The sequence below is a fragment of the Glossina fuscipes genome, unplaced genomic scaffold, assembly GCF_014805625.2.
Source record: "Glossina fuscipes isolate IAEA_lab_2018 unplaced genomic scaffold, Yale_Gfus_2 0, whole genome shotgun sequence".
Taxonomy (NCBI): Eukaryota; Metazoa; Arthropoda; class Insecta; order Diptera; family Glossinidae; genus Glossina; species Glossina fuscipes.
In genome coordinates this window covers 43,341,737-43,364,036 of record NW_023998414.1, presented here as the reverse complement: position 1 = coordinate 43,364,036, position 22,300 = coordinate 43,341,737, and the positions used below count along the sequence as shown (strand labels likewise).

Sequence of the window (22,300 nt, the reverse complement as noted above, 5' to 3'; positions counted from 1 at the left end):
ATATATATATATATATATATATATATGTATATGTATATATATATATGTATATGTATATATGTATATATAAATGCATTAATTTGTGTATGTTTAAGTCTTAATGTTTAGTCGGTGAAGTTTTCTTATGAAACCTAGGAATATTAAATATAATAATCATCAAAAAAAAGAATATAATAAGGAACCATTAAACTAATTTCTGTATATTAATTGTTACAAACGTTCTTAATTTTTTTTAATGATTACACGCAAGGTTGACAAGCAAATGAATGCTAGCATGACGGCGCTTGATGTGTTCTTACGTTCTCTTCTACAAGTTATCGTAAACGCTATGCAATATAGTTACTGCATTGCTTTTCCGCCGCCCTTTGTCCTTTCAATATATTATTAATCGATGTTTAATATTCATTTAAATGTCCGTGAAAACCGTATGGTTTTGGGATAAGCTCGCTCTCTCCTTTCTCTCTCTCTCTCTCTCTCTCTCTCTCTCTCTTTCTCTCTTTTTCTTTTTCTCTCTCTATCTTTAATAATACTTTCTTTCATTATGTAACATTACATATATGTATATATTTCGAATTTATCGGAGTGAATGAGGAACGTTCAGTGCTAATGAACTCTTTTAGTTTTCAATGTCCAATGTAGGCAAAAGTTGGGATTCGTGTCTGCTCTCAGTTCCCCCCAACACCTAACATTACTCCTAATTGGCTACTCGATTGCATCCATCCGATTTGAAGGTCAACTTTGCAAACACTACAACGAAATTGTTTAATGGTTAAACTACTCTTTTTTTTTTTAAATGAAAAAATCGCAAAATTCCAGCAATAGATCTCATTTATTTCTATTTTATATAAATTGTTTTAATTTCGGTGGCATTTTTTATTTTTCATTTTTTTTTTATTTTTCCTCTTCTCCAAACGCTCTATAAAAAAAGTGAACTTTTTTTATATAAGAATTGAGTAAAAGTGAAAAATCGTTTTGCATGCGAAAGCTTTTTATTGATCGGATTATTTTAATCTATCAAAAGATTTTAATGTTTTCAGTTTTCAAGTATATTTGTGATAAATAATTGGATGGTGCTTGTATATTATGAATAAGCAAAATGAAATGTTTAATTAATTAAATCAAGACACACACTTGACAACAATTTCATTATTAAAAGCTATTTTGTATGTGTTTCTTCTACCATGCATTGAAAATGAGTAAATTATAAAAAAAAAAAAAAAAAAAAATTAAAACAAAAAAAAAACAATATATATTTATATATATATATATAAATAAATATATACAAATATAAATAAAATGTTAAAGAAAATTTCGCAATTTTGCTGCCATCCAATCCAATAGCCAATCCCAACTCCCAGGATGGGGACGTTCGCTATCAGCGGGGGACCCCCACCCGAAAACGCACTCGATGCTTTGCTAGATGAATTGCAAACATTCTCCAAGCCATTAATACAAAACAATGAGGTATAATGATTAATAATAAGTTTAAAAAAAATAAAAAAAATTTTTATGAAAAAAAAAAATTTTATATTTGTAAATTTGTACATTTTCTTTTCTTCTTTTTTTTTTTGTTTTGTTTTCATCGTAAACTCGTATGAGCATAGATTAGGCCCGATGATTCCGTTACCAGCGATAACAACACTTTCATACAGAGCACTGTAACTACGCAAATATCCCAAGCACGTCTTTATAAACAAACCGATGCAAATATGACTCAACAACAGCAACAACAACAACACCAACAACAAGCACATTTATTGGCTAACGATTTGGCCGCAAATAACTTAAATATACTAAATCAAAATAATACGGGCGGGATTTTAACGAGTTCGATTATAGGTACTGGGCCCATGTCCAGTTTACGACGCTTGCATTCTATGCCGACTCAATGCGAAAGCGATATTGCTCCGACACCAGTTACGCGTAATACGATAAAGCCTCCAGTGCCCGAACGTAACGCAGATTTAATTATGAAAGTGGGCTGTAAACGTATACCGCCACCACCACCACCACGCACAAGTTCACGCAGTCCCTTAACCAGTCCCACTTCTCCAAATATGCCCCAGACCTTGGTCACTGTCAACGAAACTGATCCTGTTAATAATAATGCAGATGCATGCACAATTTTAGATAGTATCACTGCCGTCGCTACAAATTGTAGCAACAATGATTCAACAGGCAACGATCACATACAACGTCAAGTGGCTTTGGAAATTCGCCATCAGGAGCTGCTAAAAAAACAAAAATTGCTACAAGAACAATATCAACGCTTACAACAAATGAGTAAATTGCCATCGGTGGATATGACCACCACTAGCAGCTCCACGACAATTGGCACGGCATCATTGGCAGTAGGTATAGGCAATGCGGTCGGCTTTGAGAATATCATTCCACTTAAAAAAATGGGCAGCGAGTCGAACATACAACAGAAAATGGGTCTATCTTTGGCGAGTAACAGCAACAGCAACACCAACAGCAACAACATCAGCACCTCTAACACCTTAACGGAGGCGACACAAAACTCTATAATAAAACCGATTAAAAATGATATTACAGCGGACATAACTCAACAACAAAATGTAAACAACAAATTCATACTTAATAATTTGAAAGCAAACAACATTACAACAGGCAATAGTGCTGGCATCAACAATAGCATCAACACTACTACAAGTGGTGTTACCACAACTACAACAACAACAACAAAACAGGTCTATGAAACCGAAATACTTTAACATAAATCAAAACTGTCATGGAATGAAACAGCAATAGATATATAAAATAATATACAAACAAAAAAAAAAAAAAACCAAAAAACCAAAAAAAAAAAAAAAACAGAAAACAAAGAAAAAAAAAACCGAAACAAATAATAGATGTGAAAACATTCAGAAAGAAGTGTAAGGGAGACGCGTGGAAAAAAAGCGAACCATAGAATAGAGAGAAAACGCGGGAGAAACATTTAATAATATATTGAATATATTGAAATGATGCTTGGTTTCGTTTTAATTTTGTTTTAAAAAATGAAAATAATAAGTACACATACACCAGCATACACATACATACATCTACGATATTTTATTTCTACTGTTGAACAAAACACGATAGAAATTAATAAAATTTTTTGTAAAAACAAAAAGCAAACAAACGAACCAAGAAGACACATCACTTCTAATGTCATTGTAAAAATCGATCCATTTTCTATATTCCAGACACTTTTTCCAACCTCGATCTGGCAATTGAATATCCGGACAAATTGTACCCCTTGCCGAAGATTGCGGTGTATATTCACTTCGTCAAAACGTTTGCAACGCCCCGCAGGAAGCTTCAGAGTAGCCCCCACTTGCCTCCCCCACCCCCTTGAACAGTATCAAATTCTGAATCGGTGTGTCTGACCGCCCATCTATATAATGTCTGTTGCAAACATTCGAATGGTCGTTGTCGACTTCAAATTTTGCAGAAAAATTGGAAATTTTTGAACGCAGGTTGATACTGAAAATAGTCCAAATCGGTCGAAGGACATGCCTACAGTATCACATAAAATAACAACGCCAATGTTTTTCAAATGCAATTAAAAATTTCCCCATTACGCAACAGCAGTAGTTAGTTATTAAGATTTTCACGTATATTCTGGGGGCGATCCTCTAGTATCTGAACGAAAATGGGAAAAATTCATCACGCCCACCCGATAGTAATTGCACGCAGAAGCAAGCCTCAAAAATCCCATAAATTCATAATACAATATCTGTCTTTCTGTCTATACATCTGTCCATCTGCCCAATTATGTATTATATGTGGCAAACATGATTGAAAATGGACCAATATCCACATGCTTACGCAACCAAAACTGAGAATATGTTTGTTTTCCGTGTCTTTTGCTCGTAGCTCATGAATTATAACAGATACATGGTATAATTTTTCTTAGGAATATATGCAAAAAAAAATTAGCGACACCCTTCCAAATTTATATATATATTTTTTTTCTTTCTATCTCTTATCGGATAGGATAACTGTCCTATTCCTTCCATTTAATTATTATTATATATTTTTTTAAAATCTTTAAAGTATAGAAAAAATGAAGAAATGCAGGAATATAATTAACATATTCACAGGGCTTTGGCCGATGGAATAGACCTTTAACGAAACATCTCCCACTAAGACTAAAAAGAGGAAAAATAATAGTAAGAAAACCGATAATTTTATATAGATTTTCGTATCGCTAATGGTTTGATTGTGTGCGAATGTCTTCTGGAATGGCTTCTCTTCAATCAAATAAAGATTTTCTTAGAACATTTTCACATTGAATTCTTTTTATTTATTTAAGGAATGAAGTGAAACGAGAAAAGTATAACGAAATACACACTTTTTTTGTTAATAATAATTAATAAACGAACATTCAATTAAACGTTTTTGTAATTTTTACAACCTTAATATTTTACGAAATGCCGTTAAATTTTAGATAATTTTTTTTAAATTCTTTATATATTTCTTAGTAAAGATAATGACATAATAATAATAATAATAATAACAATAATAATGACGAATGAATGAATGATTAAATGAATGAATGAATTAAAATGTTAATTACCAAAAAAAAATATTTTATTAATTAGTTGAGACACAATTAATATTAAATCAATCAAATAGTAAACCATTAGCAGTGAAAAAAAACACAAAAATATATATATATCTAAACATCAAAAATAGAACAAAACAATAATAAGAAAAATTGAAATTTTTTTTTCATTAAAAACATATGCTTACACACACGGTTTTTCCTTAACACTTTCTCTGCTAAGAGTTTATTGAAATAAAGTAAATTCATCAAATTTTTGAAAAGCGAAATGAATTCATTATAATTAATTTTTTCTTCTTTGTTATTTTGTTTGTTTTTTTTTTTTTCTTCTTTAAATATATTAAACATTAAGAACAAAAAAAAAAAAATTAAAAATACATTTACATGAATGTATTCAAATTAAATTTTATTTAAAAGGCAATGTATCGTTACATCATAACACATATACATATAAACAAAAAAAAAAATTAATAAAATTAATTAATTAATTAATGGAGTACTCCCTACTATTTAGGCACTGGCAAGTGAGACTGATAGTTCTATACGCACGTAAACACACACATTAATACTATTAACATAAAAAAAAAAATAAAAATAAAAAAAAACTCGATTTAACTCAAAATGCGAGAAGAAAAACAGAGAATTAAAATTATAAACACAAGCGAAAAATTAAAAAAAATTTAAAAAAAAAACCCCCAAAAATGGGCAAAAGTTGGACTTAATCACCTTGAAGAAATTCTTTATCACATAAAAAACAAACCAAATTGAGAATTAAAAGAAAAGAGAGAAAGAGAAAAAAGCACTTTTTTAAAATGCTGAGAAAATGTTATGCGTAGTCTATGCGAAAGATCATAGTTTTTAAAACGATCCGTTCTCTAAAAAGGTCTATTAAAGTTACATAAGAGAGAATAAAATAACATTTTCACTGTTTATGCAATTTTGTCTTCTAACAATAATTATTTCATTCTGCCGAAAAATCAAATCTCTAGATATTTCTAATCATCACTTTATATAAAATGATTCAAACAAATAATAATGATAATAATAATAATAATAATAATAATAATAATAATAATAATAGTAATAATAATAACAATAATGATAATGATAATGATAAACGATTCGAAATTCGAGTTTCAACTAAAAAAATTATTAAAAAGTATCACAAGAAAATGTGATTTCTGCCAACATTTTGCTTTTAAATTACTTATGAGAGAATTAATTCCTTTTTTTAATTAAATAAATCACTTTTAATGTTGTTTAGTAAAAATTTTGTTAAATATACTATACTCCATTTATATACACATGTATTAATTAAAAATAATGAACTATAATAATAATAATGAATAATAAAATAAATCAATGAATAAATAATGAAATCAATGAAATCTAGCGAATCAGCGGCTGAAAGCATTCCGAAACACTTTCGTGTAAAATCCTTAGAATAAAATGTGGGAAAGAGAAATTGTTTAAATTAAAAAAATTCGATGAATATATAAAATTAAAAACAAAAAAAAAACATTTCCAAGCCCAAAAAGTAAAGAAAATATACTTAATCCAATTATGTACTACCTACCACAACAGCAACAAAGGCAACCATAATAAAAGAAGATATCATTCACAACGATTGAAATGAAACAAAAAAAAAAAAAAGCAACGTTTTTTACTCTCTCTACGCACGAAAGACGAACGCATCAAAATAGAATGCGAATCTGTGTAATCTTTCGGTTCAAAGGGTCGTTCGTACTACTTTCACACACACATACACACACACACACACACGCGCGCGCGCACGCACGCACGCACGACGAAAGTCGTGCTTGTGAGCAGCCGGAAGAAACTAGAGACGTGCGAGATAAGAATCGGGGACCACATTGTGCAGTCAGTCCCCGCGCTCAAATACCTGGGAGTGATAATTGATCACCGCCTCAACTTCAGGCGACACATCGACTACGTGGCGAAGAAAGCGGCAGGCATCCAGACGGCATTGGCAAGGATTATTCCAAACGTGGGGGGTCTGAAAGCAGCTAGAAGAAAGGTCATAGCCACTGTGGTGACGTCAATCATTATGTACGCGAGCTCAGTATGGGCGGGTGCATTGACTGTAAAGGCGGCACTCCGAAAATTGGCGGCGATATATCGCCTCAGCGCCCTGAGGCAGATTTGCGCATTCCGAACTGTGTCGGAGGAGGCGGCGCTAGTGCTGGCTGGCAATCTGCCAGTCGACATCCTGGCCGATGAGATGAGCCGCATCTACCAACGGCGTCGCGGCAACGATCTCTCCTCGCTAGTTATAAGAGGCGAGGAACGGATGGTCTCGCTAAGGATTTGGCAATCGAGGTGGGAAAGAACGACCAAAGGAAAGTGGACGTTCGTTCTTATCCCTAAGATAAGACGTTGGGTTGATAGACGGCATGGAGAAGTAAACTATTACTTAACCCAGCTTCTGACTGGCCATGGCTGTTTCCGGAAATATCTACACAGATTCGGGCACGACAGTTCGCCTAACTGCCCGGTATGCGAGGATATAGAGGAGGACGCAGAACACGTAATGTCCTACTGCAGCAGGTTCGAGAATGGGCGGCCTCAAGTGCCACCTAACGAGATAACAAGCGTAATGGTTGGCAGTGCAGCAGCCTGGAACGCCGTAGACGCATTCGCCAGCAATACGCTCGTGGAGTTGCGACGATTGGAGCGACAACGGGTGGAGAGCAGAGGGAGTGGAAGCCGATAGTGCATTCCACTGAGGTCCCACCATCAGGAGCGTGCTAGCGACAACCAGCCCCCGCGAAGTAATACCTAACGGTGGTCCCGCGGGGGAGAGTGGTAGACGAAGTGTGTGTGGGGGATAGTTTTTAGTACGTATGCGCCAGGGATGGCGAATCGTGCATGCTGCTACTAAGACCCAGCAGTATCTTTCGAAGATTTTCTACCTCCAGCTCACAGAGCAAAACAAAAAAAAAAAAAACACACACACACACACACACACACACACACACATACACACAACAATTAAACGGTGAGGCTTTGAAGTCGGTGTTTTCGTTTAATGATCCGGGCGCAGTTTATTGATGATTGACGTTTAATCTGCACCTGAAATCAATGATGTATCAGGTTAGGTCGCTTGGTGATCGAAAGACGTCGACATTTCGTCGGTTTCTCCCTATACAGCATTAGTGAGACCGTTAGTTGAATTTGCATCTGTTATTTGGGGTCCCAACATGTCCTTGCCGTCAAGAGAGTTCTTTCGGTATTAGTTTACCCCAATATTGGACTTATTATGACACCTTCTCTATTCCTTTCTTTTGCGCATATTATATAAACAATTTATTAAGGTTTATTATTCGTTTTCAATGCTATTAGTTATTGTACGCGATCAAGATGCATTCATCATTAAGTCGAATCTGAGATACTCACGATATCAATAATTCCATTAGAGTTATCTATTCATACTTTTTGTCTCATGGACAATTGCTCAACGTAGTGTTAACTGTGCTCATTAAGAAAGGGCTGTTAATGAGCTACGTACGTGTTATGTACTTGGACTATCTATGTCATTAATAGTAGACGCACTTCATTATTTTATCCTAATGGAAATTATTATTGAGACATTATCGAATTAAATGGCGGTGGTCTGCTAAGATAAAGTGAAGTCATATAACCTGATACTCTGCATAGGCTTCATCTACACGCTTTGCATAATCCATCTAAATCGTTTTACCGTAAAACATTATACATTTTCTTTTATATAACCCTATATAGCTATATATAAATGTCCAAATGTCCAATGAAACTCGCTCTGTATACGCGCAAATTGAGGCACGGACGAATATAATCAAAGAGCAAGAAAGAACGACAAAAGAGAGAGAGAGAGAGAGAGAGAGAGAGAGAGAGAGAACATGCGACATCAATAACGTTAAACTCGTGTTGTTAACATGAAATGAGGTACTCTTGCATTCTTACATAACATTAAATAAGAAAAAAATCTTTCATCTCAATATACATTACTCAAGCAAGGAAACTGATGTTCGATGTTCGTCACAATGTTTTCTATCTTCTGACGATTTTAATAGCCCCATTGAGGGCCTTTTCTTTTGCATCTTACCTTAAAATTAATAGTAAGGAATTTGAGTAACATAGGTCTACCTCTTTGGACCCTAACATGTGTCAGAGTTACCATTATAAACAAGCTTATATATGGAGAGAATGTATAATTTCCCTCTTTCTTTGACGGAAACTGAAAAATAATGAAATTTTTCGATCACCTCATTAGACGTTTTGGGCATCCTCTAATGTGTAGGCTTTCTTGATAGGTGCGTAACGTGCAATTTTTGAGGTATATATTAGCAAAAGGAGCGAATGGCTGTACTAGACGAACTTATGGTTGGCCCTACCCGGTCCATCTGATGCATTTTTTCCAAATTTACTTGGCATACCAAGATACTATTAATGCGGTATTATATGGGTAATGGTTGTAAAAATTACCCGATCGCGTTCCTCCTTTAACAAAGTTAAATGGACAATAACAAGTATTGTAAATGGGCAAAGAGATTGCATCGCAGGGGAGCGGAGAAGCGTTCTTTCGAATGGGCTCATACTCATTAGTTTAGTGTAGAAACAAAGCCTATATTTAAATTCTTCATCTTATTTAGTTACACAACTGGCTGCACTATGGTGACTACGGGAAATTTTAATTGATCTTCGAATTAAGCCTAACCAGGATCACAACATATTTCAAATCAAAGAAAAATACAATTTTAAGAATACGATGAACCAAAGGCGGACTGGGTTGACTATGTAGTCTACGATGAACGGTTCTAAAGTGAAAAAACATTTGACATAATAATATGTTTCATATATAAAATAGTTGCCGTTATACGATGATGAATTTATATAAAAATAATTATATATATATATATATATATATATATATATATATATGTACGTAGCTTTGGTCTTATACTCAATCAGCTTGGCAGTCGTGCAATCGTTAATTAACTAATAGTTATTTGAAGGCCACACCGAATAAGTTATCAGCCTATTGTTAAACTATTAAGATCTTAATATAATTAAAGTGTCAAGCAATTACATAATCTGCAGGTTTCTTTAATGGAACAAAAAGTGGTAAAGAGATATGGCCGGAGTAAGTAATCAATGCCATGGTAACAATAGTTTGGCATCGTAAGCAGATGTCTTTAATAAAAATACGAGTTTTGTTATACAATCTTGATTGAAAACATTATTATTAGCAGCTGCTCGCCATAAGAAAAAAAACTTAAATACACAAATTTTCATTTGATTGCCATTTTAGAAAGCCTTCAAAGCTATTGCAAAGAGACGATTTTTACTAACACTTGTTAGCGAAAGCTATGACACTCTAACTTTCGTTACGTAATTCGCGAGTCTCCTTGTATTAAGATATCGCTCGCTGTTCGTTCGCGGCCTTTGAATTTGTCGTTAATTATTCAATTCAATAGTTGCGTAGTGATCTTCATCAGTTCAATATTATAGTCTTTGTGGTTGTGTGACTCAAAAATAAATGAGAACATTATTGTCGGGTGAGGCGAACCCTAAACCCATACGATTATTTCCTCGTCTTTCTAATAATACCTCAAAAATTGTGCGTTCTTTTCATGCAAATTCACGCTCTGCATCCGATGACAGGGTCCAGATTTGGCAAACTTAATTTGCCTCCGAAAGATTTTATCATTTTTCAGCTTCCGTCAAAGAAAGCTAGAAATTATACTTTCTTTCCTTCCTTTTTATAATAAATCCCCAAACGTTAGGATCTACGTCTATGTTATCCAAAGTCTCTACTGTTAATTTCTATACCCTACACCATTTTTAGTGCACGGTATATCAATTTTATGCGGAAATATGTAACGCGCAGAAGATAGACCCACTTTCTGTTACATTTAAGGTCATTTGTCCGTCTATCCGTCCGCCTGATGTTTGTTCATGTAAATTTATCTTCATGCTATAGGTCGAAACTGAAGCCAAATGAAACTGACTCGAGTCAGTCAGTCCACTTTTACGACCACACACTATATAATGTCTTATTTTGAAAAGTCGTTATATGAAAAAATTACAATTTTCAAAATTTCTCGACAAAACTCGCTCTGTAATAGCGTAGCTTGTAATAAAAAAGATGGCTCTATTCTAAGCCCTTCTAAGTATTACATACGTCCACACAAACTATGTATGGCAAATGGTGTGCGTTATAGTGAAATGGATTTAGACAACTCATAGCTTATAACTCCCTACTTACAACTATTATAAACTATAAAATCCATTGAATTGTCTCAGCCAGTCCAACAGTGTTTGAGTCGGGAGTTGTTAATCAATAAATAAAATAAAATAACATTAATTATTAAATTTGTAAGGATGTACGATGCATTTAATGCATTCTCAATTTCATGCATTATTCATACCCCGTCTGATTGTCTGCTTACCTCCATGTTATGCGGCAGATGATCAACTATATGCAACTGTTGCTTAACACAGTCTTCGGTTTCTTTTTCAATTAAAAAATTGCCTTTGAATGAAATCGCTTACAGCTGATAAGCATCCTTTATCCGACATATAAACAAAAAAATCTCTTCGAAAGAATTTACTCTTTACTCTTAATCGTCGTACCATTTAAGAGCATTCACGAAAAAAAAAAAAAACATATGCAGGCAGAAAAATAAATGAGAAGAGAATTTTTCCAAAACCTCTTTTAACCTTATTCTATTAGAAGAAGGAATTTTTCGATATAAAAACCAAGGGTGGTTGCGTGAACTGCCACAGTTTGTTAATTGTTCTTTATTCTCTCGGAACTGCTGGTTTGGCTCTGCTTTGGCTCGGTAAAAAATGGCAAAATCATAAGCACTTTATAGCTGCAAACGAACGCATGCGGTTACGTATAAAATTCGATAATAGCTTATTTGGTTTAATAGATCGGATAAAAAATTATTTAAAAACCGAAAGCTTGCAAAAATCTCACTATATATTTTTCGTAATTAAAAAGCGAAAATCTGATTACTATAATACACTTGGTTGTGGATCTGAAGCATAGACGGATTTAATTGATTCATATTCTTAACCCTCTCCAAAGCCCAACGAATAGGTAAGTTCCTGAAAAGTCAATTGTGTGTAAAATTTTTTATTAATACAAAAAAAAAAATAAAAAAAAATTTAAAAATAAATTCACAACGAAACTTTAACCTTCACACTGACTGCAAATGCTCAAACGCGCTAACGTGGCAGGCAACTAACAAATCAACACTTGAAACCCTCTTATGTAACACTTATTTAAAATATATTATCCAACCCCCCTAATAGATTGAAAACGATTTCATATTGAATATTACTCGCAGTGCACGCTAAACACATTATTCAAGTAAACAAAGGTATCGCAAGTCAAAAGAAGAACTTTGCAAAAAAATTCAACAACAACAACAACAACAACGATAACAACCACAGCAACAATAACAATCGATTTATATATATGTGCTTTACAAAACTAATAACTCGTAAAGGGAACTTAAGTTAATCATTTGCAAAGTCATGCCATGGCATGTCATGCATTCCGCACTGGACTCGATTTAAACATCTTAAAAAACATAAAGAGTTCTTATGGGTTTTTTATTTTTTTTTTTTTTTTTTTTTTTTTTTTTATGCTCTACTTACACATGCACAGCTGGAATTTTGTGTTGAGAACTTTACACAGCTTTTGTGTGCCTGAATTCATCTTCGCAGTCATTTATGCATGTATATGAAGAAACTCCCAATTATTCCGAGCACAAGGGAACGCCGCTCATCTATTGTACATGTAAACAAAAACAAAAAAATATGCAAAAAAAATAAATAAATAATAAAAAAAGGAAAAAGAGATGCGAAATGAAATCGAAAAGGCCTACAAGAATTTCCGCGCGCAAATTCTGATGCCTTTGTATTTTTAATGCAAACCAGTTCCGTGCCGGATTTATCACGAAAAGTCTTTTTTGTTATCTCTCTGCTTTCCGCTAATAAGAGAATTAAAACTTTTGACTTAAATGCATATAAGTTTTGCTAAAGAAAAACCTGTTTTCTTCATATTATTTGTAACCAGATTCCTTTCTTTGTTGCGATTTCAGTGCGCGCTTACGTAAACCAAAAAAAAAAAAAAAAACGTTGCTTTTGTTTACCACAAGCAAAACATGTTGAAATGGGCAGTGAGTGGTTCTCGCCAAGCATATCTGCAAGATGAAAATGAAAAACTAACCTTATCAAGTATTTCCAATACTGCGATACAACAACAACAGCAACAAGAACAGCAGCAGCAACAACAGCGAAGACGCTTAAAATGCAAATCTTTAAACGTTTGTGACGAAGGTAACAATGTGAAACGAAAGACAAGTTGGGGAGGAAAGGAAAATCGTTGCACCTCCACGCCCTTGCACTCTCTCAACCATATTTATATCGAGAGTCCTTCGAGCAAGATGGGCAGCCTTAAGGATTTGAGCAACATAATAGCGGAAACATCCGAATTTGTTAGGAAATCGCCTTTAGCGGCAAAGGAATTTAATAAAGATATGCCTTCCAACTATGCTTCAACATTACCGACATTTGACGTTGAATATTCACCATGTGCTTTAATATCGGGACAGATTTTGGCTTTGCGTGGCGTAGGTGTACCAGATAGTTATTTTGGTAAGCCTCGTTATCTCAGTTCGCAACTGCAAGCCAAAGATTTGTCCCAATTAGGCGAAGAAGCTTTAGAGACTAAATCGATCTGTCAGAACAAAATATCGAAAAACCCTACTTTATCGAAATCAAATCTGTTGTCTGGCCCAATAAAGGAAGACTCCTTGTTGAGCTCTTCAAAAATGGGTGATATCACGCTGGAGCGCATGATTGATGCCATTCTGGAAAGTACTCTTAAGGAAAAAAAATTACCGAAATATTCCAAGCACTTTCAGTGTCATCATCACCATCAACAGGAACAGCAACAGCACCAACAACAAGAATTATCTCCAACGTACACGCCTGGTGATGATCCTGCCAGTGATTTGCATGAAGTATGGGATTCAAACGAGTTGCGTTACCGACAAAAAGAGCAAAAACATATGAATCGCTTTTCTAGAAAGCGTCTGTTTAATGAACCGCCAATAAACAATCCACAGCAAACCACCTTCATCCCCGACATTGATACAATAAAGCTGAAGCGCCAGCGGGTAGTAAGAAGAAAACGAAAAATTACCCAAATTACCGACAGCATCATAAACTCAGCTCATAAATTGCTCGGTAAAAGTAACCCGTCTACCGATACCTTAACGATTACTGCTTGCGTACCGCGTAGTTGCGTGGAGGGAGTTTATGACTGTGAGATAGCATCCAGCAATGATCAGCCTTTAAAAAAGTCACGCAACATAAGCTCAGACAGTGGCCATAACTCCTCAAATGGTGAATACGACGATGGCGGAGATAAATCCGAAGCCATTTTCGATAATAAAGTCACGGAAAGAAAAACCCACGACTCCGCAAAACGACAATTAACTTTTCCTATTATATAAGATATAGTAGACATTGATGACTTTTTTAAATTTTTTAATTGTTTATTTTTTTATTTATTTATTTTGTTTTTTTTTTTTTTTTGTTCGCTCTGTGTTAAGAAATGTTTTAAGACTTTTTCTTCTATTAGATGGATACATAACAATAGTTTATCCATTGCATTTCGCTGATATATAAAAATAAATAAAAAGTTATCAAGTTAACCCGAAACTTAATCAAAATTGTTCGCATTCTTGCGTCTTCGCATCTTTGCGTTCGATATTGTCTGCGATGCAGGACGCGGTAACCCTCTACCCGATAGTTATCCGTATATTTGCGTGTTCAATCTGGAGGTTACAAATTTTCGAGAAATGCTCGTTTTAAGCCTAGGACTACATAGATCGGACCATTTCTGAGAGCAACCCTTACATCAAAGCCTGTTTTACAAAAATTGTTAGGTGAAAAAGATTTGCGATCTTTAATGTTTTTCGATAAAAATTGATGGAATTGATGGTATTTCGAAATACTAAATAAATGGGAAAATTTTGAAACGGATAGGAATATTTTTTGAAAGCCCGCTCAAAAAATTAGACTTTTTTGTAACGACAAAGTCTAATATTTTTTTGTATTGTATTTTGTAACCAAAGATGGCCAAATGAATTTTCTGCGGCAAGTTTGGACCCTAGTCAATATATCTTTTGAATAATCGCTTGAACCCCCACCCATATAATCCTTTCTATAAAAAGTTAGGCTTTATGTGAAGAGTTCATGAAGAGTTTTCACATAAAAGAATCAGTCATCTGGGAGCTCGATTTTTGTTGACTATTCTTTCACGACATTAACGGCGTAAGATATATAATGATCGACCTTGACAAATCCTGTTTATACCCTACAACACTTTCGGCACTAGATATATTAAATTAGTATGGACATATGTTTAAGCGCAAAAGGGCTTAAGATAGACCCACTTTTTATTACACCGATCGATACAGAATCATAATCTGAATTGATCTAAGCCTGGCCGTTCGTCTGATCTCTATCCATCTAAATTTGTGTTCAAGCTACGGGTCGCAATTTTTGAGATATTTTGATGAAATTTGTTAGAGTGACGTGTTTTGACTCAAGGATGCAGGTTCACATCGGTGCACTTTTTCGACCACTCCCCACATAGCGCCCTATTCTGAAAATTCGTTTTATGGAAGAAAATTTCAGTTTTCAAAATTTCTCGGCGAAAGTGGGTAAATAATAATTGTACTTCGGCAAGAAAAACTTGGTAAGAAAACCTTGCAACCGCTGGAGTAAATATATTACACGATTTAAGAGTAATTTTTACTAAACGAAACGTTTCCCACACATTTATCAGTTTATTTGTATTGAGAAAAACAAGTTGTATGGCGGATATATACCCCTTCCTTTTTCATTCCAATATTTGTTCAACCGTGCAGCCAATCGTTTATTAACAAATATCAACTTCCGCAAATTAATTACTCATTAAAATTCATTTACAAAATTTTCTCAAAACCGTAACGCAACTTTTCTATTGCACGTACGGATACAGAGGGCGAGAAACACGTTATCAAAAAACAATCGATATTCTTTAGATGCTGCAGGCAAGATAAAGCAAGCATAAAAACTTTCGAGAGCGCAAAGTACGTTTTTTTCTTTTTAAAATGAAAGTACCGCACGAATCGTATACGAAGAAATTTATTAATTTTCGCGAACGGTTTCGTGTAAATCCATTAATAAGGTCCTTGCACGTAGATATGCATGCAATACATAAAGACAATAATATGCAAAACATATACAAGAAAAGGATAAAAAAACACATTGAGGGCGGAATAGTTAAATTATTACTAAACAGGTGTTGTGCATGCGAGCGAATCCAAAAGAAAGGGGCATTAAAAAAAACAAAGCGATCATAATTTTAACAATTATAAAAATATAAATCTTAAGAAGAAAGAGCAAACGGCACTTAAATCAAATTTTTCAATTTAATCAACTGGCAGCTGCTTAGATTTTTTATATGTGATAAATAGCCATAATAAGAGTTAATATTCACACACGCACCTATATACAAGCAATTACAATACAATAAAATTGTTTAAAGGGTTTCGCCGTCAACTACTTAATCGTAAGTAATTGCTCTTGAATTATAATATATACGTATGTATGTGTATGCGTATTTGCGCCAAAAAAATAAAAAACAAAAAAAAAAACAAAAAAAAAAACAACAAAAACAACAAGCACAGAAAATGAATAACGGAGAATTTAAATTATTTAAGAATTGTTTGGTAGTTTGCCTGCAAAAATAGAGAAGAAACATACACGCATACGCGTTTCTCTTCGCTAAAAGCGATACCAACAACAACAGCGGCAACAGCAGCTCAATAACGACAACTTTAAATACGACCATAAGGACATCTGTCATCGTAGCACAAGTCAAGTCAAGGGCAGATACCAAAAGCGAAAGAAAGTAAGTGCATACGTTCCTTTTGTACACAACAACTATACACAAAATTAAGTCCGCCAACTCATGCTGACACTTCCGTAGCTGCGTGCAGTACATACAGTACATATGAAATTTTTGGCACAAGACATTTGCCTCGAAGGGAAGCAATTGAATGGCATCGTTTCAAAAGTAAAAAGCGGACAATGTATGACAGATAATATATTAATATAATGCCACAATATGCAACGCAAAATAGCGTAACGCAACGCAACAAACATTTCTATACATTTCATTTGTATGCTGTTGTATGTATTGTTAAACGAAAACATTAGGGACTTTCAAATCGTCAAAAAAAATTTACGCGCCAATTATTCTTAATCAAACATGTGTGTGCATGAGCGGGCTCCTTACGCGACCGGCATACATACACCATTTTACATTATCATCGAAATCAAAATTATTACAACAAAAACATGCGCAAGCATGCCATTACTTAATATATGTTGCGTTGCCTTACTCTTGCTCCTCTATGCTTCTCTGCATCCACAACACAACAGCATTATGTGCCGTGCCTGCATGCGTACACGCAGATGAAAGATCTTTTCTATCGCCTTGTCCGTCCGTCTATCTTAAATATTCTTAAATATTTGTTTGCGTGCAAGTGCGATTAACAACAATCCCTAACAGAGTCCGACTGACAAGGCAGTTGATAAACGCAATAAAAAGCAAAAGAATTTCGTTTTCTATGTTTAACTTCTTCTAAATCTTGTTTCTTCTTCGTTGAAAAATAAACCTGATAAGGAGAAGTAAAAATACTTTGCCCTTAAATACCATTTCCAAATCTCTCACAAACGAAATTCCTTTCAAATGTCATTCTAGCGACTATTGGTCAAGGTACAGTATGCATCCATTAACTCTCCCCACTCTCACATATTGCTTTCTATTATGAACCTGTTTGACTTTACAGAACTAAATAAATAAATAAATAATTAAATGAATAAATGGTTACCTAGTAGTGTTTTCAGCTTTTAATTCCTGAAATTGATGTTTTATTTATTTATTTTTTTATTTCTTTTTTTTTTGTTTTCTTTTCAAATGAAATTAAACAAGTAAAAAGAATGTAGTACGACAGGGCTGACAACTAAATGCCCTACAGCAGTTTGCTTATTGCAAGTACTCATATAACGGGTTTTTAAATTAAGGTTTTCCATGCGAAGTGATCGAATAATTGATCCGATCCGATCCGAATCGTATTCAACGAAGCTTGTCTCTGGGCTAAAATATGTCAGAGTACCAAATTTCGTCAAAATATCTCAAAAGCTTACGGCCTGTAAGATGAACATGAGGAAACAAGACAGACAGACGAACGGACAAGCAAATGATTCGGAACCGGTAGCTCCATCTCAAGTCCTTCTGAACGTTGCATACATACGCACTAATCTAATATACCCTTATATTGCAAGTGTTGTAGGGTTTCAAAAAATATCTAAACGCATACATAAAATAAATTCAAAAAAAAATACCTGCCACGAAGGGAATCTTGATTATTTATACGTTTGTGTAGATAGAAATTGATGTAGACATAGTGTTCAATGCGTTTTGGGAACCATTAAAAATGTTGACTATGCATTTTAGAGAGGTATTTAATGAACATTTCTACAATCGAATCGATTAATTCATATCAAGATCACTTGAATTCAAAAATTCTTAGAAAAAATAATAAAATATGGGTTTGTTAAGAAATTTTTTAACCTCGTTCGATCGTGCGGTGCGGCAAGATCATTTTGCATTTTTGAAACTTGTTACCTTTAAACTTCGTATTTGCCGGACTAATTATTGAAGAGAGGACAGAATAAAGTGAAAGGTTCATAAAGTATACCTAAATGGAATGCTAGGAATGAAATATAGATTCACGTATAGATGATTCTCGGAATTTCTCCACTAACTCTTGACAGACTCTTAAATGATACACATTTCCCTCTTTCGTAAATCCTATACTTATGCTACTAATGGTCAGTCGCTGAAAGTGCAGTTGAAAGAAATTTTACTTACCCACTCCACCCCATTTATATGCAGTTTTCACATTACTGCGCCCGAATAGTTTGAGTAATTAATTTACGAAGAAGAAAAAAATTTATAAGTTTCCCGCATGTTGATAAGGAAAGGTGGGTCTTTTCGTTATTCGCAATATCAAATTTGTTTCTTTTCGGGAATACTTTGAAGCCATTACAACGATTCTAATGGAACGGAAGACAGACGGGCGCTAGACTTTTTACACCGTGCCAAACTGTATATGTGATGCCTTTTATCACTTGCACTGCAGCCTTTTGGTGCAATCAGCCAAACTTTTAAAGTAATTCAATTTTGGTAATAGGTTTGTAAGACTCAACAATGCGCACGATATGGAAGTCTTTTGACCGTCCATCCGTCCGATAGCTTGAAAATATAGCGGAAAACACATTCACTATCGAAATAACTCGACAGATCATGTTTGAAAATGGAGACTGATGCCTTCACCGTTCAGCTAAACAACTGACTAAAAAGCAGAAAAATCTTTGAAAAGTTAAATGAAACATTTCTTCATACTATCATCCACAATTTGTAATAAACGTAGACATTTTGCAGCATTTTAATTACCTAAGGACTACCCCTAAATTTTCCAATTGTCTCTTCGCATACGCTTACCTTATTCCTTTCTTTTTGAGCTGTGACGTTTTATTATTTTCGAGGAAACACATAACGTACGGCTTAAGGGTTTCAAAGTTTCTGAAGATAAACCTTTTCCTTTCTTACCGGTAAAGATTCATTTTTTTTTTTTTTTTTCTTTAGAGCAAAATTCTCAAAAGGGGCGAAAGGGGGAAAATAAGAGAAAATCTGCCAATGCATTCTCCGAAAGGACATACGCATGTCAAACAAAAACAATGAATTTTGCGTTAACTGCTTTTACTTTCTTTACTTTGCTCACAAAGTCGAGGTAACTATGTGAACATGTTTTTATTCTTTACAATTAAAATGAAAACAAGAATCTCTTACTTCCAACAAAGGTAAGGCAGTAATATGCAAAATAGGTTTTATGAATTATTCATGAACAGATTGAGTTGGTTTATGTTTTTGAAATGCTTACCTCCTTCCTGAATTAAGGCTTTCAGGCATGAAGTACAACTTTTAGTATCATTTTCAAACGCCTGTAACGTTTGTAACGTTTGTAACGCATCGTTGTAAAGCAAATACATCACTGATCAGCGTGAATAGTGTCATTAGTACCACCAGGTCCGTCTGTCCATCCATCCGTCCGTAATCAGAAATTATGATCTTTAAGTTTTGTACCAAAAAAGTAGTTTTATGCTGGATTCTTTCTTATCGTTTCAAAAACTAGCATCATTGATTTGGAGACCCGCCTATACACACATGCAAAACTTTTTTTTCTATTATATCCCTGCATTGCCGATTTTTATATTGGCTCCTAGAACATTCCTTCGCTGAGCCCCAAATTTTCAACCAAGATTTCATTTAAAATTAGCAGAACTTATAGGTAAGTAAAGTGATCTATTTATGATTTTATGTACTTACTTAACATATAATGTGGGTCTATCTTAAGCCCTTCTGCGTGGTACATACGACCGCACTAATATAATATACCTTGTACCACAAGTCGTGTCGTATATACAAAAAAAAAAAAAAAAAAAAAAAAAAAAACATCGAGTTTTGCATAAATTTTGTTGATTTTCTAAAATTGATTTTGTTTAAGTACAGCTTTTCCTTATCGAATTCAGACGAGTTGCTGAGAACGTAGCTGCCTGCAAGTGCTTCGTACAGCAAACTGTTTAGATCAATCGAATACAACATGTGATAAAACTATTGAAGCAATATATATGTAATTAAAGACTTTAATCCCGACAAGAATTCACCTGCTTGTTCCGTTTTCAAAATGAAACAACACGCCGAGAGACATAGATATATGCTCTTAGATAAGCAATCGCACGGATACAACTTAGGCGCAAATACAGATGTATTTTTACAAACACAAATGTATATTTTAGAACTTTACATGCGTGCGGCGAATGCTAAACTCGTAGTGTATCTAAAGGTTTCTTTTCTTATCCCAACCGCCAACTGCAGAAGGCATTGTATTGACAGTTTTGCTCTATCTGTGCACTACACATAATCAAAATATTGAAAGAATTGTTGAGTTGAGAAAAGAAAACTAACTTGGATCCAGGACCCTGGCCCTTTAACATATAGATGGGATAGGCAAGCTGAGATTGATGCAAAAAGTGATTCTGAATCGATCGGTATAGTAAAAAGTGAATCTATCTCAAATCCTATGGTATCCGGTTGCACAAGTGGAGACGATTATTAATGAAAGTACCGCAAAAAAGTGTTCACAAGTTTTCCGCTAAATACATATAAGGGTATTATTTTTAACCAGAAACTATTATACAATAAATATCGTACGTATATATGTACATAGTATACATGGGTTTGTATATTACATATTATATGACATTATATTAGATTATATGCCTCTCTTGTCATAGACGTACCAAGAGTTATTGATTATCAATGGATTGCCATTGAGCGGGTGTTGTCTTGTACTTGACGTTTACCAGCATAATTTTGTATTTTGCTTTTTTTGTTTAAAAAATAGTCTTGCAAAACTGTTAAGAGCCCTCTTCAAGTACAGTACATTAAATACGCATTATTTATACGAATTGCATTTTGATAAAACATCAGCGCCCTTCGACGTTTGTCATTGTCAACGTGTATAACTGTAATGTTTTTTTTTTTACGTATTTCTCCCTCGATACCGAATATTAATCAACTGCTATCAACTATTGTTGCGGGTCTCATAACTATTTACTAAATTCATTCATCCATTCATCCATTCGTTCGCTCATACAGTCACTCATACATTCAGCCAGTTATGCTTCTTTCACACATGGCATGTCAAGGCATGGCGTTTAGAATGCGGGCAAAGGTGTTTAATCCTATTATTATTGTTAAGTTCTCGCTCTTTCCTAAAGCATTTACTTCATTTTACTTAACACGTCACTCAGTTAATAGTTACAAGATTAAGGAAATTATTTGAAAACTAAAAAAAAAAAAAAATTTTTTACACAAAAAAAAAAAGAATTGCCTTGTCTCTCCTTAATTCCTCTCGTTTTTAAAATGTACACGAGAAAAAATTTAATTAGATTAAGTGTAAGTGTATGTGCAGCTAAATCTTTGCTCAATTTTATTTCGGTTTCCGACTTATCTTTAGTTAACGATTTAAAGAAAATTTTGAAGCCGTAAACTATAAACTATAAGCAAACGGTAAATCTGTTCGGTCGGTTCTCCATTAAACAATTTCGCTAACCTTTTTCTTTTTCTTGATTGATATGGCAGCTGAAAAAAAAAGTGAAAGCTTTATTATTAAATAAACTCAACAATTAAATACTCTACACCATTTCGTTTCTATAACAGTTATTCATTTATTTCCATCATAAGCACTCTTCCGTCCGAGGAAGGCATTTGGAAAACGAAGGTGTACACTACAAATCGAAAAATCTTTCTACTCGACCAGTTTCCATCTTTCGTTTTGTGAAAAAAATGTCACGCGGACACAGACATTGGATAGGCAGACAAAACAGATGGGAACGAACGGATGAACGTGATTAAAACGTTTCGGAAGATGATTTTGATTCGATTTTCTATAATAAAAGGCCGCTGAGACGTTTTAGACAAACGTTCAGAAGAACTGAATATACCTTTACCACAAGTGG

General features: G+C 34.2%; 2 protein-coding genes across 12 annotated transcripts in view; both read left to right on the top strand.

The window, feature by feature from the left end:
* LOC119631715 (coiled-coil domain-containing protein CG32809) overlaps window positions 1–4,435 on the top strand; it is a 33,211-nt gene extending 28,776 nt beyond the window's left edge. For 10 of the 11 annotated variants that reach the window (XM_038024194.1, XM_038024184.1, XM_038024176.1 and 7 more), the window contains 2 exons: window positions 1,342–1,464; window positions 1,605–4,435. In XM_038024194.1, coding sequence (XP_037880122.1) covers window positions 1,342–1,464; window positions 1,605–2,735 — 1,254 coding nt within the window. In that variant the 3' untranslated portion in view covers window positions 2,736–4,435. The remainder of the gene's footprint in view (window positions 1–1,341; window positions 1,465–1,604) is intronic. The other variant, XM_038024253.1, reaches the window with a different exon arrangement.
* A 6,931-nt stretch (window positions 4,436–11,366) lies between these two features.
* LOC119639615 (ras guanine nucleotide exchange factor V-like) lies at window positions 11,367–14,163 on the top strand. Its single transcript, XM_038037098.1, has 2 exons — window positions 11,367–11,681; window positions 12,691–14,163. The coding sequence occupies exon 2, from the start codon at window positions 12,754–12,756 to the stop codon at window positions 14,107–14,109; it is 1,356 nt and encodes a 451-aa protein (XP_037893026.1). The 5' UTR covers window positions 11,367–11,681; window positions 12,691–12,753; the 3' UTR covers window positions 14,110–14,163.
* The last annotated feature ends 8,137 nt before the right edge of the window (window positions 14,164–22,300 follow it).